Raw genomic sequence first — 27221 nt, forward strand, 5'->3', positions numbered from 1 at the left:
CATAGGACAATGGGGCGGCAGGGTAGCCTAGTGGTTAGAGCGTTGGACTAGTAACCGGAAGGTTGCGAGTTCAAACCCCCGAGCTGACAAGGTACAAATCTGTCGTTCTGCCCCTGAACAGGCAGTTAACCCACTGTTCCTAGGCCGTCATTGAAAATAAGAATTTGTTCTTAACTGACTTGCCTGGTTAAATAAAGGTAAAATAAAAAAATAAAAATGGTCATAGGGGTTGATCAATCATGAGCCTAACTGGAACATAATTGACAGGATGCAATACTTTGCCTGTCATCCTATCTAAGTTCTGCACAGGCACTGTGTAGAGAACTGCACCACAAGATCAATGTTGTAGACGAAGAGAGGCATGACATTGCAATGAAGGTGTCCAAGAATGACAAAGAGGTACTTATTTATATGTAAATATTTACATACACAAACTCTGTGGAAAACACTACCCCAAGCATTAACATTATGAATGCTTTGTATAGGGTTTGTTATTTATATCCCTAATATACTTTATTATGCTATATTTGCCAAAGACTGAGAATCTGAATCTGAAGATAGTTGAGCTGAAGGGTAAAAAGAGACCTACTCTGAAGAGGGTGAGAGTATCAGCTGAAGCCATGATGGAGGCCCTGCTGCCAGCCAATAACTACAATAATCAAATAAGAACTGCACAATACCAGTATGAGAGCACAATACCAGTATGAGAACACAATACCAGTATGAGAGAACAATACCAGTGTGAGAACACAATACCAGTATGAGAGCACAATACCAGTATGAGAGCACAATACCAGTATGAGAGAACACAATACCAGTATGAGAGAACAATACCAGTATGAGAGCACAATACCAGTATGAGAGTACAATACCAGTATGAGAGCACAATACCAGTATGAGAACACAATACCAGTATGAGAGCACAATACCAGTATGAGAGCACAATACCAGTATGAGAACACAATACCAGTATGAGAGAACAATACCAGTATGAGAGAACACAATACCAGTATGAGAGCACAATACCAGTATGAGAGCACAATACCAGTATGAGAGAACAATACCAGTATGAGAACACAATACCAGTATGAGAACACAATACCAGTATGAGAGCACAATACCAGTATGAGAGCACAATACCAGTATGAGAACACAATACCAGTATGAGAGCACAATACCAGTATGAGAGCACAATACCAGTATGAGAACACAATACCAGTATGAGAGAACAATACCAGTATGAGAGAACACAATACCAGTATGAGAGAACAATACCAGTATGAGAGAACAATCCTAGTATGAGAGCACAATACCAGTATGAGAACACACTACCAGTATGAGAGCACAATACCAGTATGAGAGCACAATACCAGTATGAGAGAACAATACCAGTATGAGAACACAATACCAGTATGAGAGAACAATACCAGTATGAGAGAACAATACCAGTATGAGAACACAATACCAGTATGAGAGAACAATACCAGTATGAGAGAACACAATACCAGTATGAGAGAACAATACCAGTATGAGAGAACACAATACCAGTATGAGAGAACAATACCAGTATGAGAGAACACAATACCAGTATGAGAGAACAATACCAGTATGAGAGCACAATACCAGTATGAGAGTACAATACCAGTATGAAAGCACAATACCAGTATGAGAGTACAATACCAGTATGAGAGAACAATACCAGTATGAGAGCACAATACCCTTATGAGAGCACAATACCAGTATGAGAACACAATACCAGTATGAGAACACAATACCAGTATGAGAGCACAATACCAGTATGAGAGCACAATACCAGTATGAGAACACAATACCAGTATGAGAGCACAATACCAGTATGAGAGCACAATACCAGTATGAGAATACAATACCAGTATGAGAACACAATACCAGTATGAGAGCACAACACCAGTATGAGAGAACAATACCAGTATGAGAACACAATACCAGTATGAGAGAACAATACCAGTATGAGAGCACAATACCAGTATGAGAACACAATACCAGTATGAGAGAACAATACCAGTATGAGAGCACAATACCAGTATGAGAACACAATACCAGTATGAGAACACAATACCAGTATGAGAGCACAACACCAGTATGAGAGAACAATACCAGTATGAGAGAACAATACCAGTATGAGAACACAATACCAGTATGAGAGAACAATACCAGTATGAGAGAACAATACCAGTATGAGAACACAATACCAGTATGAGAACACAATACCAGTATGAGAGAACAATACCAGTATGAGAACACAATACCAGTATGAGAGCACAATACCAGTATGAGAGAACAATACCAGTATGAGAGCACAATACCAGTATGAGAGCACAATACCAGTATGAGAGAACAATACCAGTATGAGAGCACAATACCAGTATGAGAACACAATACCAGTATGAGAGAACAATACCAGTATGAGAACACAATACCAGTATGAGATAACAATACCAGTACGAGAGAACACAATACCAGTATGAGAACACAATACCAGTATGAGAACACAATACCAGTATGAGAGCACAATACCAGTATGAGAACACAATACCAGTATGAGAGAACAATACCAGTATGAGAGAACAATACCAGTATGAGAGCACAATACCCTTATGAGAGCACAATACCAGTATGAGAACACAATACCAGTATGAGAACACAATACCAGTATGAGAGCACAATACCAGTATGAGAACACAATACCAGTATGAGAGCACAATACCAGTATGAGAACACAATACCAGTATGAGAGCACAATACCAGTATGAGAGCACAATACCAGTATGAGAACACAATACCAGTATGAGAACACAATACCAGTATGAGAGCACAACACCAGTATGAGAGAACAATACCAGTATGAGAACACAATACCAGTATGAGAGAACAATACCAGTATGAGAGAACACAATACCAGTATGAGAACACAATACCAGTATGAGAGAACAATACCAGTATGAGAGCACAATACCAGTATGAGAACACAATACCAGTATGAGAGAACAATACCAGTATGAGAACACAATACCAGTATGAGAACACAATACCAGTATGAGAGAACAATACCAGTATGAGAACACAATACCAGTATGAGAGCACAATACCAGTATGAGAGAACAATACCAGTATGAGAGCACAATACCAGTATGAGAGCACAATACCAGTATGAGAGAACAATACCAGTATGAGAGCACAATACCAGTATGAGAACACAATACCAGTATGAGAGAACAATACCAGTATGAGAACACAATACCAGTATGAGATAACAATACCAGTACGAGAGAACACAATACCAGTATGAGAACACAATACCAGTATGAGAACACAATACCAGTATGAGAGCACAATACCAGTATGAGAACACAATACCAGTATGAGAGAACAATACCAGTATGAGAGGGATATTTTAAATGATGACACCTATATAGATAGTTAGCTAGCTACTGAAACAGATTGTCGTTTTGCTATGTGTTTGGGGAATAACACTGCTTGCATCCATCCATCAGCCAGCTAACTTTTCTTATGACCAGCATTGTCCAGGACTTGGGGAAACGCCTGCGCTCGTAAACTGTCCAGGACTTGGGGAAACGCCTGCGCTCGTAAACTGTCCAGGACTTGGGGAAACGCCTGCGCTCGTGCGGCAGCTGCATGTATGTGAGACAAAACTTTACCGGCACCATGGCATCCGAATCGGTGAATCGTTGTGACATGAAATACGAGTGATGGTGTAATCAATGTGTAATAACTACATATAAAATGAATGAATGTGTTAAATTATTATGTGACGTGCAGTCGTATTCAGGTCCTGATTGGTCAACAAGCTTACATGACACATCATAGTGTTGTGTGACGTGCAGTCGCATTCAGGTCCTGATTGGTCAACAAGCTCATTTGGCGCGTCAAAGTGTTATTTATCTTTTTTGACACGCAACGACCTGAACGGTGTTTCATACTGTTCTTGTCTATTTACATTATGTATTATGTAATGTTTCATGTTTTGTGTGGACACCAGGAAGAGTAGATGCTGCTTTTGCAAATTACTCACTTACTTACTAATTACTTTGCTTCTTCTGGGTATTATAAAGCATTTTACTCTAGAGAGTACCTCAGCGATAAGCTTCTGGGTATTATAAAGCATTTTACTCTAGAGAGTACCTCAGCGATAAGCTTCTTCTGGGTATTATAAAGCATTTTACTCTAGAGAGTACCTCAGCGATAAGCTTCTGGGTATTATAAAGCATTTTACTCTAGAGAGTACCTCAGCGATAAGCTAGCGGGTCATTGTATCCACATTCAGTCTCTCGTTATACTTCAAGGTCTCCTCAGAGAACAGTCAGTCAGCCATTATGTTTTTTTAACAACGTTTGTAAATCAAAGAAGACATGAGACACATATTAGGATTATTTGACCTTTCCAAACATAGTAACGGTCACAGGGTCAGGGTTGCTATTGTTCAACGATGTGGTTCAAAGAGGCCTGCCTGGCCACAGGCCCGAGAGGACGCCATTCCTTCACTCACATACCCGTAGAGACGGGCTGCGTAATAAAGGCTTTTATCGAGGATGTTGTGATTGACAATAGACACGTGGGGTTGTGTACCAGGAGTTTAGTTTAGTGTTGTGTGGGGCCAGGAGTCTATCCTGACCGTGTGACCTGACCAGGTAAAACTACAGATCGCACTCAATGGACATCTTTTAAGAAGATCTACCAAAAAATAGTATTGAACCACTGAAAAAAGTGGTCCAATACCACAGTATATTTGCTGACTACTATGCTGACAGGATACTCATTTTCATTAGGCGCCACCTACTGTAACTGATAGGCTGTTCCACAGAGACATGATAAATATACAGGACATCAGAGATGATAAATATACAGGACATCAGAGATGATAAATATACAGGACATCAGAGATGATAAATATACAGGACATCAAAGACATGATAAATATACAAGATATAGACATGATAATATACAGGACATCAAAGACATGATAAATATACAAGATATAGACATGATAATATACAGGATATCAAAGACATGATAAATATACAAGATATAGACATGATAATATACAGGACATCAAAGACATGATAAATATACAAGATATAGACATGATAATATACAGGATATCAAAGACATGATAAATATACAAGATATAGACATGATAATATACAGGATATCAAAGACATGATAAATATACAGGATATCAAAGACATGATACATGTGGAGGATATCAAAGGCATGATAAATATAAAGAATATCAAAGACCTGATAAATGTAGAAGATATCAAAGTGGTTATTTCCTTTGTACCATTGACCTCACTTACTGCATTCACATAGAGAATGAACTCTGGCTGAGGTTACAACACATTAAAATCTGCCACCTTACACTAACACCTGTTAGTCCCACTCTAAATAAAGCACCGCTAAGATTTATATGGTTTGTTCTCAGGTCATAGGTGGCGGTCTGATGTGTGATGCTAATTATCACATAAAGACACCTAAACGTGACGTGGTACATCACGTCTACCTGTGGTGTCAAAGGTTGTTGAAAAGTGTGTAGCAGAACAACTGATTGCCCACCTCAACAACAGCCCCTTCACATTACACACCATGCAGTTTGGCTTCAGGGTAAAACACTCCACAGAAACAGCCAACTGCTTTCTTCTGGAAAATGTGAAGTCCAAGATGGACAAAGGGGGCGTTGTTGGGGCTGTGTTTCTGGACCTAAGGAAGGCTTTTGATACTGTTAACCATGAGATTCTCATCACAAAATTGTCCAAGTTCAACTTTTCCCCTGATGCCTTGAGATGGAGGAAATCATACCTTAAAGGCAGAACTCAGTGTGTCAGAGTGAGCAATGAGCTGTCGCCCACTCTTAGCTATGATGTGGGCATGCCCCAAGGGTCAATACTGGGGCCACTCCTGTTCAGCCTGTACATTAATGATCTGCCTTCTGTCTGTACTGGGTCTGAAGTTCAAATGTATGCAGATGATACAGTGATATACGTGCATGCAAAGAGCAAACAACAAGCTTCACAAGAACTCACTACTGTAATGGTCCAGGTTACAAAGTGGCTCAGTGACTCGTGTTTGCATCTCAATGTGAAAAAAACTGTTTGCATGTTCTTCACAAAGAGGGCAACAGATGCTACTGAGCCAGATGTCTATGTGTCAGGGGAGAAGCTCCAGGTGGTATCTGATTTTAAGTACCTTTGCATCATATTTAATTCCAACCTCTCTTTTAAAAAACATGTGAAAAAGGTCATTCAAATAACCAAATTCAACCTAGCTAATTTCCGATTTATACGAAATTGTTTGACTACAGAGGTAGCAAAACTGTAAACTTGGTCCAAACATTTCAAACAACGTTCCTAATCCAACCTAAGGTATCCTAAAACGTAAATAATCTATAAAATTTAAGACGGGATAAACTGTTTCCAATACCGGATAAAAACAACGTGAAGCGTTCACTCGCACCAAAATACTAGAGACCTTCAGAGTGACACTTACAAAGAACAGCCATACTTCTTCATTTCTCAAAAGAAAAACATCAAACAATTTCTAAAGACTGTTGACATCTAGTGGAAGCCATAGGAACTGCAACCAGGTTGCTATTAAATAGTGCTTCCCAAAAACATTGGGAAATACTTTAACCTCAATTGTTTTTTTCCCTGGATGGTTTGTCCCGGGGGTTTCACCTGCCAAATAGGTTCTGTTATACTCACAGACATTATTTTAACAGTTTCGGAAACTTTAGAGTGTTTTCTATCCAAATCTATAAATTATATGCATATCCTAACTTCTGGGCCAGAGTAGCAGGCAGTTTACTTTGGGCATGCTTTTCATCCGGACGTGAAAATCCAGCCCCCTATCCCTAAGAAGTTTTAACAGCTTCTACCCGCAAGCCATAAGACTGTTGAACAACTAATCAAATGGCCACTCTGACTATTAACATTGTCCCCCCTCCCCCTCCCTCCATTTGTTTTTACACTGATGCTACTCGCTGTTTATTATCTATGCATAGTCACTTTACTCCTACCTTCATGTACAAATGACCTCGACTAACCTGTACCCCCGCACATTGACTCGGTACCGGTACCCCTTGCATATAACCTTGTTATTGTTATTTTATTGTGTTATTTTATATATATTTTTTTTACTTTAGTTTATTTCAAAAATATTTTCTTAACTCTATTTCTTGAACTGCATTGTTGGTTAAGGGCTGGTCAGTAAACTTTTCACGGTAAGGTTTGTTGTATTTCGGCGCATGTGACAAATACAATTTGATTGGATTTGGTTGGATTTGATTGCCTAGACTTGCCCTGAGACAAGTTGGTAGACTCCTATGGCAACTAACCATAGGATGCTGTATGAGTCTACAGACACGCCACAAGGGAAGGTTTTAGAGGGGCTCTAACAATAAATGTTTCATGTTAACTTGCCACCAACGGGTGGCGTCAGAACCACGCGATAGACAGACAGTGTACTGCCCAAACATCCAAGTCCATATAAGTTGTTTTATTGCAGCCCTTTCCTGCCTGAATAATGTTTGTAAACGTCAGCAGGAGAGTGGCTTGGACAGAGAGCAGTCTATTTTAGTGAGCCATTCACACAGGGGTTAGAAACTATAAATCTGAATGATTTCCCCCCTCTCCTCTCTCAGTCCCTCACTCTCTCCCTCTCTCAGCCTTTTCTACATCTTAAAGGTAGGGTACCTCTCAATGACCACTTTGGCTTGATATTAAGGAACTTAGTTTTTTATATTTCATCTTCTGTGTGGAATACATGTATTATATTGTAGGTACACTATGAATGCGGAAAGAGTGTTGAGGAGGCAGAGGAAAACAGTATGGGAATGTGTGATTTTTCAGTATGGGTGAATTATATTTATTTCTGGAGTGTCTGCCGGAATTCAGATATGAAATTGATGAAATGATGACACATTGGATTAATATTTTGCCATAGACAGCAAGATAGTGTTAATTAGTTCACATGCCTTTAAATTAGTGGGCTTTGGACTACACTGACACCTATGCAGAGACTCTTGTCAGTTACGGAGATAAACGTTAGCTCCTCACATTGTAAATCTTATATTTTCAACTAAATGTTTCACAATATTTATATTTTAACTATTTAAATATAACATTTAGGCACATTGTTTCTACTCTGCTACTCTGCTCCCCAAAAACTTGGGGGCAAAAAAGAAACCACCACAGCTTTTGAAATTGTGGTCGAAATGTAAAATGTGTTGTAATGGTTTGTCATTTGGGTGTTACATGCTCTGACATTTTCACAGAAAATAATGATATGTGATATATAATAATATCTCAAAGTTTCTTTGTGTGAAATGTTGACCTTTGGAATCAGGTCATGTGAGCTGCAAATAACAATAACCCTGTACTGCCTCACATACTGTACACAATTCAAATGTGCTACAATAAAATAACTCCCTTCGTCAAGTATGGGCTGAGGCCTCTTTTGGATTTGGACACACCAGCAGTGCACAATAAATTATCTAAAGAGAGGTTTAATGAGGCAGCACATGCTCTGAGTACGTGACATAGCTGACCCAAAGACCATTCAACCAGTCATCAAACCCCATCCTCAGCATTGGCAACAGCTCAATTGATGCAGAAGTGAAAGATACAGTCATTGAATTGTATTTCCAATACATTTGACAACCAAATTAATAACATAGTATATAAATAAAGGAAAAATGTTCCCACATAAAAACAAAATCATCAATGGATAAAAAATGTACAGAACATAAAATGTACAGAACATAAAATGTACAGTACATAAAAATGTACAGAACATAAAATGTACAGAACATAAAATGTACAGAACATAAAAATGTACAGAACATAAAATGTACAGAACATAAAATGTACAGTACATAAAAATGTACAGAACATAAAATGTACAGAACATAAAATGTACAGTACATAAAAATGTACAGAACATAAAATGTACAGAACATAAAATGTACAGAACATAAAAATGTACAGAACATAAAATGTACAGAACATAAAATGTACAGAACATAAAATGTACAGTACATAAAATGTACAGAACATAAAATGTACAGTACATAAAATGTACAGAACATAAAATGTACAGAACATAAAATGTACAGTACATAAAAATGTACAGAACATAAAATGTACAGAACATAAAATGTACAGAACATAAAATGTACAGAACATAAAATGTACAGAACAGAACATAAGCCTGAATGTTCGGTTTACTGTTTTTCTTTTCACGTGGGGTAAAAATGCTAACTCCTTTTTCTATCTAAATTTCAGTAAGATAAGCAGGAAAACATGGCAGACGCGTAAGTATTCATGTTCACTGTGTGTATCAAGGTTATTATAGTAAACTAAAACTGAAACTAAAACTAAAAATAATCATGAAAAAACGATTTAGTCAACTGAAATAACATTACTAACAAATACATTTGAAAAACTAAAACTAAAACTACTACACTAAAACTATTAAATTTGACTCCAAATCAAGCAAAAATTAACATTAATTATATTCAATTTTAGTTTTTGGGGGGTTGAAAAGCGAGTGGGGTTTTCAATGGGGTTTTAAAGCTTTTAAAAATGTTTATTTTACTTCTAATGGGGTTTTCAAGCTTCTGAATCTGGCAGATCACGTTGAGATTTAGTTTAGTTTAGACTCGCAAGATGATGTTGCCAATAGCAGCACCGTTGATATTTGGCATTTTTGAGTTGGAAAGCCAAAGCAACCGACTGTAGACAAAAGTCGAGGAGTGACGCCGGGTCATCTGCCACAGGCGAAAGTCGGAAACTAATGTGGTTTTCTAACAAGGCTCAGATCCACATGGCTGTATTGCCATTGTTTAGAAACATCATTTTAATAATATGTGTGTACACATTATAAAATTAATTTGTGATAGAGAGCCTCAAATATCACATATCACAATGCATATATACAGGGCATTCGGAAATTATTCAGACCCCTTCACTTTTTCCACATTTTGTTATGTTACAGCCTTATTCTAAAATGGATAACATTGTATTTCTCCCCCTCATCAATCTCCACACAATACCTCATTAAGACAAAGAAAAAACAGGTTTTTAGAAACTTATTACAAATATAAAACTGAAATATCACATTTACGTAAGTATTTCGACTCTTTACTCAGTACTTTGTTGAAGCACTTTTGGCAGCGATTACAGCCTCGGGTTTTCTTGGGTATGACGCTACAAGTTTGGCACACCTGTATTTGGTGAGTTTCTCCTATTCTTCTCGGCAGGTCTTGTCAAGCTCTGTCAGAATGGATGGGGAGCGTCGCTGCACAGCTTTTTTCAAAGATGTTCGATCTGGTTTAAGTCCAGGCTCTGGCTGGGCCACTCAAGGACATTAAGAGACTTATCCGAAAGCCGCTCCTGCGTTGTCTTGGCTGTGTGCTTAGGGTCGTTGTCCTGTTGGAAGGTGAACCTTCACCCCAGTCTGAGGTCCTGAGGGTCTGGATCCTGACCACTTTCCCAGTCCCTGCCACTGAACAACAGCATCAAATCAAATCAAATCAAATTTATTTATATAGAGGAACCAGGCTATGTGGGTTGGCCAGTCCTATTCTGGCTGTGCCTGGTGGAGATTATAACAGAACATGGCCAAGATGTTCAAATGTTCATAAATGACCAGCATGGTTGAATAATAATAAGGCAGAACAGTTGAAACTGGAGCAGCAGCACGGCCAGGTGGACTGGAGACAGCAAGGAGTCATCATATCAGGTAGTCCTGGGGCATGGTCCTAGGGCTCAGGTCCTCCGAGAGAGAAAGAAAGAGAGAATTAGAGAGAGCACATGTGGGGTGGCCAGTCCTCTTCTGGCTGTGTCGGGTGGAGATTATAACAGAACATGGCCAAAATGTTCAAATGTTCATAAATGACCAGCATGGTCGAATAATAATAAGGCAGAACAGTTGAAACTGGATGATGCTGCCACCACCATGCTTCACTGTAGGGACGGTATTGGCCAGGAGATGAGTGGTGTCTGGTTTCCTCCAGATGTGACGCTTGGCATTCAGGTCAAAGAGTTACATCTGGTTTCATCAGACATCTCATGGTCTGAGAGTCCTTTAGATGACTTTTGGCAAACTGCAAGCGGTCTGTCAGAGTGCCTTCCGTCTGGCCACTCTACCATAACAGCCTGATTGGTGGAGTGCTGCAGAGATGGTTGTCTTTCTGGGAGGTTCTCCCATCTCCACAGAGGAACCTCCCTGACCAAGCCCCTCTCCCGCGATTGCTCAGTTTGGCCTGGCGGCCAGCTCTAGGAAGAGTCTTGGTGGTCCCAAACTTCTTCCATTTAAGAATGATGGAGGCCACTGTGTTCTTGGGGACTTCAATGTTGTAGAAATGTTTTGGTACCCTTCCCCAGATCTGTGCCTCGACCAAATCCTGTCTCTGAGCTCTACAGAGAATTCCTTGGACCTCATGGCTTAGTCATTATGGGATATTGTATGTAGATTGATAATAATTTGTATTTATTTAATCCATTTTAGGAAAAGGCTGTAACATAACACAATGTGGAACCTGAAAACTTTCCGAATGCACTGTAAATCATGGCAAATTGGTTCCTGTTTCAGTCATGTCTGTCTGGAGGCGTTATTGTCAGAAAATGTGTATTCCCAGAAAGCAAAACACTTTGAAAGGCGTGACCAACAATGGTCACCGAGTTGGAGACCAGACCACTGAGGAGACCCGAAGCAGTTCCACGGAGACGAGAGAAAGAGAGAGAGAGAGAGAGAAAGAGAGAGAGAGAGAGAGAGAGAGAGAGAGAGAGAGAGAGAGAGAGAGAGAGAGAGAGAGAGAGAGAAAGAAAGAGAGAGAGAGAGAGAGAGAGAGAGGGAGGAAACAAATTAAGTACAGTTGTGATGGAAACTAAGAAATCCCTAGATTAGTTTATAGTCAGAGTGAGGGTTTTGGATCAATGTTACCTGGGGGATCTGTTTGAAGTCACAAGGAGTATGATGGATCATTTGGGTGAGGTGGCGCCGGCAAGAGTCACAAGAGCTGGTTTTATTCCTATTTTTTGTGTGTCCGAGGAACAGAAGAAGCGTGCTTTGAGACCCATAGGGAGGCACACAATTGGCCCAGCTTCGTCCGGGGGGGGGGGGGGGGGGGGGTTTGGCTGAGGTAGGCCGTCATTGTAAAATAACAATATGTTCTTAACTGACTTGCCTGGTTAAATAAAGGAGAAATACATGTTTTTTTAAAAGTACGACCCAGTAGTACTGTTTACTTCATGCATCTACATCATCTCGCTGAGTCTACCTTTAAGCTGAAATCCTCAACCGTGAAACAGCCATGTCCATTTGCAATATTACAACAACAAAGTTACTGCAAACAACCAAAAGTGTTTTCCTCCTCAGACATCATTGTATGGATGATAGAAGAGAGATGTACTGCCATTTTTTTTTACCATGCTGCTCGACGTCTCAGCAGTGTTGCCAACTCCTCAGTAAGGAAAGTTGGCCATGTGCGTGTAATTGTGATGGACGCTGTAGCAGAGAGGAATAACGTCGTGGTAGAGACAAAACGTGTGTAAAAAAAAAACCACCCTAAATGTGTTTAGAACTACAAATTAGCTTTCTTCTGTGGATTCTTGTTTTTTTATGTCACAATTCCAACCCTCCTCCTTTATCTTGGGACCGGCTAAAGTGACCCAAAAGAGACAGTGGCGGAGTTACTTCGTTTTTTATTTTTTATTTAATTTTTCTGTTTTTTAGTTTAGTTTTCTTAATTTGTTTTTGTTTTTAACCTTATGGTCCACTTAGGAGCCTACAACAAGTCACAGTAAAACAAAAACGCTTTTTTTTGTGTGTATACAATCTACATTAACAATCTAAATGGACCAAAAAGAGACAATATAAAAAACTGTCAATGGCAATGTGAGAAAATTATGGTAACTCGTCTGGCCCTAGTTCAGGTTTAATTTTTATTTTATTTTTTTAAATGTAAGCCAGGGCGGGATCAGCCAGCGGCGGCTTCCCACATGCGCGATTCATTTGCAGTCTGGACGTGGAGGGGTGAACATCTCCTCTGACTGCAGCTGGGAGGGACTGCTGCGCGAGGACTGGGCCGCCTGTGAGTGCTTTGGGATGGGGCCCACGGCAGCACCAGCTGCTCGTTGAGAAGAGTAAGAAAGATACTTTCACGTCAGAGTCTCCAAAAGTCTCCAATAACACCAGAAAAAGTTGCTAGATTTGTCGCTTTTTTGAAAATGTGTCGCTAGAGGGGTCTGAATACTCGCTAAATATAGCGACATTGTCGTTAAGTTGGCAACACTGCTCCTCAGCTCGGCAACAAAAACAATAAAACTGTAGTGGGGCGACCGTGGCGCTGCTTTCGACTACTGTGGGATCCATCTTTAAACCTAACGTAACCGATAACTTGACCCATCACTTTATGTGTTACTGCCCCCGAGTGGCAAAAAGTGACATCCCCAAAAACAAACCATACAAACATACATGGCTCCTCTCACACATAGGATACTTTCTGTCCCTAACAGTAAAAGTAAAACGGAATCATATAAAAATGTAATATAAATGTTTTATAAATGGTAAAGTGGATCTGAATTTGTAATAAAAATCTTAAAACTAATAGAAATAAAAATGAATATAAAAACACAGAAGTATAATAACCATGGTGTGTATTTTAATAATGAACCACATATAAATGACAGGTTAGCACATGTTATCTCTCTCCCTCCCCCCTCCTAATGACACAGACCAAAACCAAAAGAAAAGTCCAAGATCTCCTCAGCCCGACGGTTGGGTTTGAAGGTGAGCGTTGCATTCCATTGTCAACACAAGAAACAAACTAGTCGTCTTACATTTGCGACATGAATGTTATATAAACAGAATGCATGCCATAATGTGTAGCTCATGAACCCTGACCTCTTGTGACCCTTTTTAACATCTTTTGGATGTTAATGCTCCTATAGATCAGATTGCTGACTCCAGCTTTATGCTCCTCCCTAAAGATCAGTAGTTACCAGATTGCTGACTCCAGCTTTATGCTCCTCCCTAAAGATCAGTAGTTACCAGATTGCTGACTCTAGCTTTATGCTCCTCCCTAAAGATCAGTAGTTACCAGATTGCTGACTCTAGCTTTTTGCTCCTCCCTAAAGATCAGTAGTTACCAGATTGCTGACTGTAGCTTTATTCGCCTGTAGATCAGATTGCTGATTGTAGCTTTATTCTCCTGTAGATCAGATTGCTGATTGTAGCTTTATTCTCCTGTAGATCAGATTGCTGACTGTAGCTTTATTCTCCTGTAGATCAGATTGCTGACTGTAGCTTTATTCTCCTATAGATCAGATTGCTGATTGTAGCTTTATTCTCCTATAGATCAGATTGCTGATTGTAGCTTTATTCTCCTATAGATCAGATTGCTGATTGTAGCTTCATCCTCCTATAGATCAGATTGCTGATTGTAGCTTTATTCTCCTATAGATCAGATTGCTGATTGTAGCTTTATTCTCCTATAGATCAGATTGCTGATTGTAGCTTCATCCTCCTATAGATCAGATTGCTGATTGTAGCTTTATTCTCCTATAGATCAGATTGCTGATTGTAGCTGGCCAGATGCTAGAGGTTGAGGTGGAGGAGAAGAAGAGAGAAAGAGATGAAGCTCTGTCTGAGAGAGTCCCTCCTCTCAAACTGTCTGGCTTGTCTGTGGAGGAGCTCCAGGTATACACATTGTATAAAAAACTGTTTTGAGTGCATTTATAATGCCATATAAGCCAGGCATAATGCGTTATAATGCACGACGCAGTTGAAATTCCTTACAGACAGTGTAACAAAATAAAATACGATAAATTAGCTGTCTTTTGCTCTCTCGGCAGGATTTGTGCAGAGATCTGCACCATAAGATCGATGTGGTAGATGAGGAGCGATATGACGTGGGACTCAAAGTTACCAAAAATGACAAGGAGGTAGGATACCCCAAAACAATTTGTAGAAAACAAATCATTCCTGAGGGAAATGACAAAAGATAGTTGAAATGTTTTATAGATTATTGTATGTAAGGTATAGAATTGCTCCTGTGATATCATAAAAGGATTGCATTATTCCTCTAACATTTAAATCACTTCTACTTCTATCAGTCCAACATGCACCTTTTTTGAATGTTTGGACTGTACATTTAAAGATGACACTGTTAAAACACTGCCTCCCGGTGGTTTTAAGTTTAAAACATACATTTAGAGCGAAGGTCAGCCACAGTACATACTAGTTACTGTACAACTGGGAGGACTAAGTGTGCAAATTGGACTGATAGAAATATGGGCCCTGGTCCAAAGTAGTACGCTATAAAGGGAATAGGGTACCGTTTGGGACGTAGACGATGTCAAAGGTCACAGTTAATGTGCGAGCCTTTGTTGTACCTGAAAGTAGCTAAAATCCTGCTTACTGTGACTGTGACATGTGGCTGCTTCTCTCAGCTACTCTACGAGAAAAATAAACTCAAACATTTTTTCATCGGCCCACTGTTGATACAATCCCAAAATGTTTGGCATGTCAGTAGTCAAGTTGTCAAGATATTGGACATTCAAGAAGCAAAGTGTCACTTGTCACATCATCATGATGATATGGTAAGTGACACATCTTGAAAGCTTGACTGATGACATGCCAAACATTTTGGGACTGTATCAACACTAAGGACTAAGGATTTTTCCTTTAGGATGAATGCACTACCTATACGTCACTCTGGATAAGAGCATCGACTTAAATGTCTAAACTGTAAAAATGTCCTTTGTTCTTTGTGCTCTGCAAGATCCATGATTTAGGACTAAAGATCATTGAGCTGCAGAGCAAATTCAAGAAGCCAAACCTGAAGAGGGTGAAGATCTCAGCTGAAGCCATGCTCAGTGTTCTGCTTGGCTCCAAGCATAAGGAGACCATCGACTTCAAGTCCAACCTCAAGACAGTCAAGAAACCAGAGGAGAAGGTAAGACTGGTGCATGCCCGTTGTACTTCACGTGCAAGATGTCTACTTGCTTTTACATGTTATTTAGCGACTCTTACAGGCGGTTGAAATCTGAGAACCTCTTCATCTCTCGGACAAATTATGAACTTGTTGTTTATTCTCAAAGTAGTTTGTTTTCAATGATTGATTTAGTGTAGATAATACATTTATGGTCCTCCCAGAAAGAAGAGGTCACCGACTGGCGTCAAAATGTGGATGCCATGTCTGGCATGGAGGGCAGAAAGAAGATGTTTGACGCTTGAAAGGTACACAAAACATTATCTGTACTGAGAAGGTCAATTCTAGCATTCAACCTGCAGAGCCTTCAGAATGCATTCATACCCCTTTTGTTGTGTTACAGCCTGAATTTAAAATGGATTCAAAATGTTTCTGGCCCATCTACGCACAATACCCCATAATGACAAAGTCAAAACGTGTTTTTAGACATTTGTGCAAATTTCTTGAAAATGAAATACCGAATTATCTCATTTACATCCGCAATCCCACCCCTGAGTGAATTCATGTTAGAATCACCTTTGGCAGCGATTACAGATGTCAGTCTTTCTGGGTTAGTCTCTAAGCTTTGCACACCTGGATTGTACAATATTTGTAGATTCTTCCTTTTAAAATTCTTCAAGCTCAGTCAAGTTGGTTATTGATCATTGCTAGACAGACATTTTTAAGTCAAAACTGTAACTAGGGCACTCAGGAACATTCAGTGTCGTCTTGGTAAGCAACTCCAGTGTGTATTTGGCTTTGTGTTTTAGGTTATTGTCCTGCTGAAAGGTGAATCCATCTCCCAGTGTCTGTTGGAAAGCAGACTGAACAAGATTTAACTCTAGAATTTTTCCTGTGCTTAGCTTATTACGTTTATTTTTATCCCCCCAAACAACTCCCTAGTCCTTGCCGATGACAAACATACCCATAACATGATGCAGCCATGATTGGAAAATATGAAGAATGGTACTCAATGATGTGTTGATTTGAGTTTGTCCCAAACATGACGCTTTGTATTCAGGACAATAAAGTACATTTTTTAGTTTTACCTTAGTGCCTTGTTGCAAACAGGATGCATATTTTGGGAATTTTCGTATTCTGTACAGGGTTCCTTCTTTTCCCTCTGTCAATTAGGTTAGTATTGTGGAGTAACTACAATGCAGTTGACCCATCCTCAGTGTTCTCCAATCACAGCCATTAAACTCTGTAACTGTTTTAAAATCACCATTGGTCTCATGGTGTGGCAGGGTAGCCTAGTGGTTAGAGTGTTGAACTAGTAACTGAAAGTTTGCAAGTTCAAATCCCTGAGCTGACAAGGTAAAAATCTGGCATTCTGCCCCTGAACAGGCAGTTAACCCACTGTTCCTAGGCCGTCATTGAAAATAAGAATTTGTTCTTAACTGACTTGCCAAGTTAAATAACATAAAATAAAAAATAAATGGTGAATCCCCTAAGCGGTTTCCTTCCCCTCCGGCAACTAAGTTAGGAAGGAAGCCTGTATCTTTGTAATGACTGGGTATATTGATACACCATCCATAGGGTAATTCATAACTTTACCATGCTCAAAGAGATATTCAATATCTGCATTTACATGTTTTTTTTTTATTTTTTTTAATCTAAAGTATCAATTGTGAGGCGTTGGAAAATCTCCATGGTCTTTGTGGTTGAATTTGTTTGAAATTCACTGCTCAACTGAGGGACCTTACAGTTATCTGTATGTGTGTACATAGTACAGAGATGAGGTAGGCATTCAAAAATCATGTTACACACTATACTGCACACAGAGTCCATGCAACTTATTATGTGACTTGTTAAACACATTTGTACTCCTGATTTTATTTAGGCTTGCCATAAAAAAGGTGTTATTTATTCAAGATATTTTAGATTTTCCTTTTTAATTAATTAATTTCAAAACGATTCTAAAAACTTAATTCCACTTTGCCATTATGGGGACTTATAATTGCATAAAATAACATAAAATCTCACTTTCATCCATTTTACATTCAGGCTGTAACACAAAACAATTTGTAAAAAGTCAAGGAGTGTGAATACTTACATAATACATCATGTTTTGCAGATTAGTGATGATTATCACGTTATCCTCCAACGATGGCTTTGATTGAAGATAAAAGACGATGCAACAGAGAGGGCAACTGAAGGTATGAAGAATAACTGTAGGAGATAACTGAGGGAACACATGGAGAAGAAAAATAAATACATACAAACATTTGTTCTTTTTTGTACGTGAAATAAAGGTTTTGATTTAAATGACTGTATGGGAATGTTGAAGGGAAAACAGATAGTGTGTGTACAATAAACTTAATATTAGTGTGTTTGAGCAAATGCATTTCCTTATTTTCAATGTGTTTATGTAGAAGTTACAAGCCAATCCTTTTTTATTTGTAGTATTCCAAGTGCAGTTTCTTGTTTGATGAACAATATTATCCTCAACTGCCTGATGATGGCAGTGTTAGCTTGAGGTCGGAGAACGTTGCTTCGACCCACGAAGTTGCTATTTTTCTCTATTATTGGTTGTCTACTGTACAAATGTACTATTGAATGTCTATATACACCCTATCAAGAGTTACTTGTTTCAAAACTGATACCAATTAAATAAACCTTTAACTCAATTGTAAAACAACTGCTTGTGAAATGATTATGGGGGCATTATGGATTGCTGTGGTAGGGATTGGGATTCAACCATTTTTTTTTGAGAGAGAGCTAATCAAACAGCGGAAGACAGGACAGTACTCTTCATATACTCTCTCTATTTAGGAAGTAAATACTATGGATATCCATTGGCTTGGGGTGTATATTGTACATTTATTGCCAATTTGTGCAAAATATACTTTTTTTAGACAGAGGTACACTACCGGTAAAATGTTTTAGAACACCAAGGGTTTTTCTTTCTTTCTTTTTATTTTTTTCTACATTGTATAATAATAGTGAAGACATCAAAACTATTAAATAACATATATGGAATCATGTAGTAACCAAAAAAGTGTTAAACAAATCAAAATATATTTGAGATTTGAGATTCTTCAAATAGCCACCCTTTGTCTTGATGACAGCTTTGTACACTCTTGGCATTCTCTCAACCTGATTCATGAGGGAGTCACCTGGAATGTATTTCAATTAACAGGTGTGCCTTCTTAAAAGTTAATTTGTGGAATTTCTTTCCTTCTTAATGCTTTTGAGCCAATCGGTTGTGTTGTAACAAGGTAGCGGTGGTATACAGAAGATAGCACTATTTGGTAATAGACCAAGTCCATATTATGGCAAGAACAGCTCAAATAAGCAAAGACAAATGACAGTCCGTCATTACTTTAAGACATGAAGGTCAGTCAATACGGAACATTTCAAGAACTTTTAAAGTTTCTTCAAGTGCAGTCGTAAAAACCATCAAGTGCTATGATGAAACTGGCCCTCATGAGGACCGCCACAGGAATGGAAGACCCAAAGTTTTCTCCGCTGCAGAGAATAAGTTCATTAGAGTTACCAGCCTCAGAAACTGTAGCCCAAATAAATGCTTCACATAGTTCAAGTAACAGACACATCTCAACATCAACTGTTCAGAGGAGAATCAGGCCTTCATGGTCGATTTGCTGCAAAGAAACCAATACTAAAGGACACCAATAATAAGAAGAAACTTGCTTGGGCCAAGAAACACAAACAATGGACATTAGACCGGTGGAAATTTGTCCTTGGTCTGGAGTCCAAATGAGAGATTTATGGTTCTAACTGCCGTGTCTTTGTGAGACGCAGTGCGGGTGAACAGATTATCTCTGCATGTGTATTCCCCACCCTAAAGCATGGAGGAGAAGATGTTATAGTGTGGGGGTGCTTTGCTGGTGACACTGTCAGTGATTTATTTAGAATTCAAGGCACACTTAACCAGCATGGCTACCACAGCATTTTTCAGTGATACGCCATCCCATCTGGTTTGGGCTCAGTGGGTCTATCATTTGTTTTTCAATAGGACAATGATCCAACACACCTCCAGGCTGTGTAAGGGCTATTTGACCAAGAAGGAGAGTGTTGGAGTGCTGCATAAGATGACCTGGCCTCCACAATCCCTCGACCTCAACCAAATTGAGATGGTTTAGGATGAGTCGGACCGCAAAGTGAAGGAAAAGCAGCCAACAAGTGCTCAGCATATGTGGGAACTGTTGGGAAAGCATTCCAGGTGATGCTGGTTGAGAGAATGCCATGGTTACTACATGATTCCATGTGTGTTATTTCAAAGTTTGGATGTCTTCGCTATTATTCTACAATGTAGAAATAGGAAAAATAGGTGTTCTAAAACTTTTGACCGGTAGTGTACATCTATCTTTTAATTCTTATAATAAACCGTCCGGGTACAGTGTGATCATTATTCATTTCCAAGCGACATGGCATTGCACAGTTAGTTATGTGACATGAATCAAATTCTCTGAAGTGCTCTTGGTTGTGTTCACCAAATATAATGTATCACTTACATAGATTTATTTACACTCTCAAATAACATGTAGTAGAATATAAAGTATCACCACTAAAACTCAAATCAAGTTACTATGTGTGGAAGGTCACACATAATAAGAATGGTGAGGACAGAGGGTCTATTTTGGTGAGCCACTCACATGAGGTCCAGAATCTATATAGTAACCCACTTTTCATCCCTCCAGCTTCACAAAGACAACTAGTAACGTTACAGTAGCTTTTCTTCACCTGAAAGGTACGTTTCCACTATTAACATAACGCCTCAAAGGAGGAAAGTGTCAAATCTGATTGTGGTAAAGGATTTTCTTTTGGGTATGTTTTTGACAGTAGCTTGCTGTCAGTGTGAGTAGATACCCCAACAAAGAGATGTCAAGTTGAAGTTGAAGTTTGTACATGTGATTTATGTCAGGATTGTTCTAGTTTGCCAACAATTTCTATTGCAATCGGGTAAGACCAGAACTTTATTGCATTTTTTGTTTTCATGGTACATTTCGTGGTAATTTTATGAATTGGCAGACAACCAGAGAATTGTTTTATGTTATGTATGTTTGATATATGTGATTTTTGTGAGATATTACAGAAGATCGCTAACCAGTTTAGCTATTTGAGCTCAAAACTCCATCTCCATTTGTGTGCACAATTCATGCAGTCTAAAGTCTACAATAATAAAAAGGAGCTCTCTTGGGAGAAGACCTTTCTTCATTAAGTTATAAATCTGCATACTAGCATTCTTGGATAATACCCCAAATACTAAACACTAGTCAGATATGTTTCTAAATCCTAAATTAAACACTGAATAAAATAAAGACAAAATACTACTCTGACAGATTTATTGTGTGTTAACAGTACTGACTTTCAACCATTATTTTATTTCTGCAAGGTCATGTATTTTAGTTGTATGTTGTACGATTTTATTACAGTCATTTGCTGTAGTTAAAGAATATTATCAAAATGAACTAAATGTATTGTTTTATGTATGTTTGATCTAAAATAGTTGAGCTATAGTTTGGCGTGCTGAAAACTGTCCGTGATAAAATAAGCTGTCTGTAATATGATGTAGTTTTGAAAACATCTTTCAGTCTGTTGTAACTGTTGAACTTTTTTACATTGTGAAATATGTAGGAGACACAGAGAACCGCAACCATGTCTGAAGCGTAAGTATCGACGTCTCATATTTCATTGCATTGCTGTCAACATATACAGTGACTTTAGAAAGTGTACATCCCCTTGATCTTGATCCACATTTTGTTGTATTACAAAGTGGGATTGAAATAGATTTAATTGTATTTTTTTTTGTAATTGATCCACACAAAATACTCGAAGTGAAAATAAAATTATAATTGTTTTTTTGTCAAATTAATACAAAATATAGTCGTTGCGTAAGTATTCAACCGTTTGTTTAGGCAAGCCTAAATTAGTGGCTTAAAACAAATCATATAATAAGAAACATGGACTCCCTCTGTATGCAGTAATAGGGGGTGACATAATGACTAACCCTTCCTCTGTCCCCCATACATACAACATATGTAAGGTCCCGCAGTCAAGTATTGAATTTCCAGCCCAGATTCAACTACAAAGCTTTTCGAAAACCTCCTAAATAAAGGCAGTGATTGGTAGATGGGTAACAATAACAAATAAGCCATTGTTTATATCTTTAAGCACGGTCAAGTTAATAATTATGATTATGTATTAAACCACCCAGACAACTCAAAGATACAGTCATCCTTCTGAACTGAGCTGCAGGACAGGAAGGAAACTGCTTAGGGATTTCACCATGAGGCAATTGGACATTTTTAATCAGTTACAGTGTGCAATAGCCGTAATTGTAACGATTGTCGGTGGAAGAAGGTGAGGACCAGGGTGCAGCATGGTACGTGTTCAGCATTTTATTAAATATAACTGAACACTAAATACAAAGTAATAAACAGCACAACCGAAACAGCTCCGTCAGGTGCAACACCCACTAAACATAAAATAACTACCCACAAAACCCATGTGGGCAAGAGCTACCTAAGTATGGTTCTCAATCCGAGACAACGACAGACAGCTGTCCCTGATTGAGAACCATACCCAGCCAAAAACAAAGAAATACAAAAACATAGAAAAAAGAACATAGCACGCCCACCCTAGTCACACCCTGGCTTAACCAAAATAGAGAATAAAAAGCCTCTCTATGGCCAGGGCGTGACAATAATGGGAGAAAAATGAGGATAAATTAACAGCATTTCAGTGACTCCACAAAATTGACCTAAATCACAGAGTGAAAAGAAGAATAGAAATATACAGAATACATGCATATGTACTGTATGCAATAAGCCACTAAAGTAATACTGAAAAAAAAACATGGCAAAGGAATACACTTTTTGGCATAAATGCAATGCCTTATGTTTGGGCAAACACAACACATCACTGCGTAACTGTCTTCTTATTCTCAAGCATGGTGGTGGCTGCATCATGGTATGGTTATACTTGACATTGGCAAATACTGGGGAGTTTTTCAGGATGAAAAGAAATAGGATGTAGCTAAGCACAGGCAAAATCCTAGAGGAAAATCTGCTTCGGTCTGGGAGAGGAATTCACTTTTCAGCAGGACAATAACCAACAAAAGCCAAATCTACACTGAAGTTGCTTACCAAGAAGGCAGCACATTTTCCTGAGAAGCCCAGATTTGAATTTAAATCCACTTTGAAATCTATGGCAAGACCTGAACATTGCTGTGTAGACATGATCCCAACACCTTGACAGATTACACAATAGATGTGTGTAATGGTCTTATTTATCTTACTAGGCAAGTCAGTTAAGAACAAATTCTGCAAGTCAGTTAAGAACTGTTCAGAGGCAGAACAACAGATTTGTACCTCGTCAGCTTGAACTTGCAACCTTCCGGTTACTAGTCCAACGCTCTAACCACTAGGCTACACTGCCGCCCCAGTGTAGCCCCCACCCTTATGAGACAAGAAGACTTGTAGCTGTAATCGCCACCTCAGGTGTTTCTAACATGCATTAACTCAGGGGTGAATACTTTATTAGTGTTTTATTTTTCATTCATATTTAATAAATGTTAAAAAAAAAAAATATTACACTTTGACATTCGAGAGTATTTTAGATTGTTAAAGAAAAATTGTTTAGCTTGTTTAAAACAATTGACAATTAAATCAATTTTAAGCCCACTTTGTAACGATAAAATGTGAAGAACTCAAAGGAGGGTGTAGACATTTTGTAGGCACTGCAGTAAACAATATGCAAAGAACATAAATGTAACAATCTTCTTCTTTTGGGGTTTTGGTTTCTTTCTCTCCAATTGGTTGATGTTGGTCCAGGCCGGTAAGTGAATTTTCATACTCAAACCAGAACAAATGTGCAGAAATGAACACTGCCCTTACACAATGATCTTCTTGACAGGAGTAATTTACATTTACATTTTAGTAATTTAGCAGACACTCTTATCCAGAGCGACTTACAATTAGTGCATTCATCTTAAGACAGCTAGGTGAGACATCTCACAATCGTATCAAGTACATTTTCCCTCAACAGCAGATAATGCTAGTAGGAAAAGAAAAGTCCCTTTTTTTGGAGGTGGGGCGGAGTGGTGGGGGGGGGGGGGGGGGGGGTTGGGATGTAGGGTTTGAGCATAGCCTTAAGGTAAGGAGGGGCAGTTCTCCTTGCTGCTCCGTAGGCAAGCAACAGAGTCTTGAAGATGATGCAAGCTTTGACTGGAAGCCAGTGTAGTGTGCGGAGGAGCGGGGTGACACAGGAGAATTTAGGAGGGTTGAACACCAGGTAAGCTGCTGCGTTCTGGATAAGTTACAGGGGTTTGATGGCACAAGCGAGGAACCCAGCCAACAGAGAGTTGCAGTAGTCTAGGCGGGAAATGATAAAGGCCTGGATAAGAATCTGCACTGCTTCCTGTGTGAGGAAAGCTCGTACTCTTCGGATGTTGTAGAGCAGTGGTCACCAAGATCAATTTCTGAGTAAAAACGCAAGCCGAGATCTACCACTCCATTTTTTAACATGTCTTAAAAAACCTAAGCCTATTAACCAATTAAAAACAGTTCTGTAGCAATGAGGTGCAGTATGTACAGTAAGCTATAGACCCAATACATTATCACTATGCTTGAACTGTCCTGCCAATTTTGTTCTTCTCAGACCATTTTTAAATTAAAAACATTTAGGTATATTATCACGCTGGTAATAGACTATTTGTTGTATTACAAATACGTAAAGGAGCGACACGCCAGGTAGGATGCAATCCAGGAGTGTGCAGAGCCTGAGACGGCCAACCCTGAGAGGGTGGAGAGGAGGATCTGATGGGTCACGGATGTGGAAGGCAGCAGATAGATCTAGGAGGATGAGAACAGAGGGGAGAGAGTCAGTTTGGGCAGAGCGGAGAGCCTACGTGACTGGTTAGGGTCAAGAAGATCGTTCTGAGTGAGAAAAAGAGATAGATGGTCAGAGACAGCACACTCAAGTGTTTTGGAAAGAAAAGAAAGAAGGGATACAGGTCTATTATCACAATAATTTATGCTTCACTGCGCTGGCCTAGAAGGTGCAGTTGCAGCATAGCATGAAGATCAGGCTATTTTATATTCTGGATTGCAGGACTTTTGATCAAATCAATCAAATGTGTTATATAAAGCCCTTGTTACATCAGCTAATTTGAGGCAGCAGCAATACAAAGACAAACATTTTAAGGGTACCGTCCATAAAAGCCAATTAATAATTTAACATGAAAATATTGATTGTGAATATTAGTGTTTATTCTTTGTTTAGCAATGAGCTTAAGACATCTTCTCTGTCTTCATTTCAGCCAAAACCAAAGTCGAAGATCTCTGCATCTCGCAGACTCTTCTTGAAGGTAGCTTTTGTGTCTTTACTTCCCTGTTACTGTCACAGTCACAACTAAACAACACTTCTCCATAATGTGTGTGAGTTGTGATTTGTGGCTAACGCATACATAGATATATAAAACACAATAGCAGTTGTGCTACAAGTACACTGCTAATACATAATAGTATAAAGTAATGATATGGTGTTGTATCCCAGACCAAGCTGGTGAAGAAGGCCATGGCTATGTTGATGGCTGAAAAGGAGCAGAAGGTGATTGACAGAGAAAGCACACTGAGTGAACGAGTCCCAGCACTCAACCTCTCTGGGCTGTCTATACAGGACCTGCAGGTACTATTAATATAGGAATATTATTTAGATACATTACTATGCATATAGTCATGTATATTCAGGTACAGTACTATGAGTATAGTCATGTATATTCAGGTACAGTACAATGTGTATATTAATGTTCATTTAGGTACAGTACTATGGTATAAGTATATTTAGGAATGTTCAGGTTTAGGTACAGGTGTCAGATCTTAATTTGATCAGATTCATCGCAGGAGTAAAATAATCCTTCTCCAGGAAGATTTGATTATTCTCCCCCAAAAAGTTATACTTTCTAACAGGAAATGCGTTTTGATAGGACCTCCTACAGTAGTAGGACATGTATTTGGTCTGGTGCTTTAGCATTTGGACAAGCGAGAGAGAAGGAGAACTGCAGATTTTCAGTGAATTCGTGTAAATCCTGTGGCTCAGGAAAATTCTCTGGGACAACAGAGTGATCAAAATGACCACATCTGTAGGTTACTATGAGTATGACTACAGTATAGTTAGTTGTATTCAGGAAGAGTACTATGAATATGAGTTTGTTTGTATATTTAGGTATATTCAGTCTGAGTTTAGTACATTCGGTATATTCTGAAATATTTAGGAACTATGGGTATGAGTACGGTATATTCAGATATCAATCTGCTTTCTCTTCACAGACTCTTTGTAAAGAACTGCACCAGAAAATTGATGTTGTTGATGAAGAGCGGTACGACATCGCAATGAAAGTCTCCAAAAGTGACGCAGAGGTACCCGATCCACAGATTCTCAAATTCAAATATTACAAACAGTTCACTTCAATGTATGATCTTTCAATGCATACTCTATCCAAGTATGGGATATCTTATGAAGAAGACTAGTATTTACTAAACCTTTGTTCAGGTCAATATTGTAAAAAAAAAACATAAAGGCAACATAAGCATTTATTTTTTACAATAACATTTCAATCAAATCAATGTACAGACAGCAACATTTGAAAAATTGTCTACCCTCTTGTGGCTTTGAGTCGGGTACTCTTACCACGGAGTGACATTTTATCACAGAGTGAATATTTGTGTTGGTATGTGGGACTTTTATTTTGAAATGGAGACTTTTATTTTTTTTGACACCTTGCTATATAGATTGAAAATCTGACCATGAAGATCATTGAGCTGAAGGGCAAGAAGCGACCTCAGCTGAAGAGGGTGAGAGTATCAGCTGAAGCCATGATGGGGGCCCTGCTGGGAGCCAAGATCAAAGAGTCTGTCGACTTCAAGGCCAACCTCAAGACTGTCAAGAAGGAAGAGGAGAAGGTAAGAAGGACATTCACTGCACAGTACAGCCTGTCCCAATGCTTTCTTTTCGTTACTTTTTTTTTTTTTGTAATGTGCACCTGCAATACAACTGTGTGTGCAATACTTCTGTCATCCCCACAGAAAGAGGAGGTGAGTGATTGGCGTAAGAATGTGGATGCCATGTCTGGCATGGAGGGCAGAAAGAAGATGTTCACTGCTTCCTAATAGCCATGGGTGGAACGATGACATCATTATGACTTCTCAGTGTTTAACTTACATTA

At 38.9% G+C, this 27221-nt stretch overlaps 2 protein-coding genes across 2 annotated transcripts; both read left to right on the forward strand.

The window, feature by feature from the left end:
• The first annotated feature begins 13800 nt into the window (after window positions 1-13800).
• LOC135508998 (troponin I, slow skeletal muscle-like) lies at window positions 13801-18496 on the forward strand. The gene is made up of 6 exons (XM_064929263.1): window positions 13801-13848; window positions 14626-14757; window positions 14913-15002; window positions 15842-16015; window positions 16216-16299; window positions 18108-18496. The coding sequence occupies exons 2-5, from the start codon at window positions 14653-14655 to the stop codon at window positions 16294-16296; spliced, it is 450 nt and encodes a 149-aa protein (XP_064785335.1). The 5' UTR covers window positions 13801-13848; window positions 14626-14652; the 3' UTR covers window positions 16297-16299; window positions 18108-18496.
• Window positions 18497-25552: 7056 nt separating this feature from the next.
• Window positions 25553-27165, forward strand: LOC135508999 (troponin I, slow skeletal muscle-like). The gene is made up of 4 exons (XM_064929264.1): window positions 25553-25684; window positions 26326-26415; window positions 26788-26958; window positions 27082-27165. Exons 1-4 carry the CDS (start codon window positions 25574-25576, stop codon window positions 27163-27165), a joined length of 456 nt encoding a protein of 151 aa, XP_064785336.1. The 5' UTR covers window positions 25553-25573.
• Window positions 27166-27221: the final 56 nt, after the last annotated feature.

The sequence above is a fragment of the Oncorhynchus masou genome, chromosome 22 (assembly GCF_036934945.1).
Source record: "Oncorhynchus masou masou isolate Uvic2021 chromosome 22, UVic_Omas_1.1, whole genome shotgun sequence".
NCBI classification, from domain to species: domain Eukaryota; kingdom Metazoa; phylum Chordata; class Actinopteri; order Salmoniformes; family Salmonidae; genus Oncorhynchus; species Oncorhynchus masou.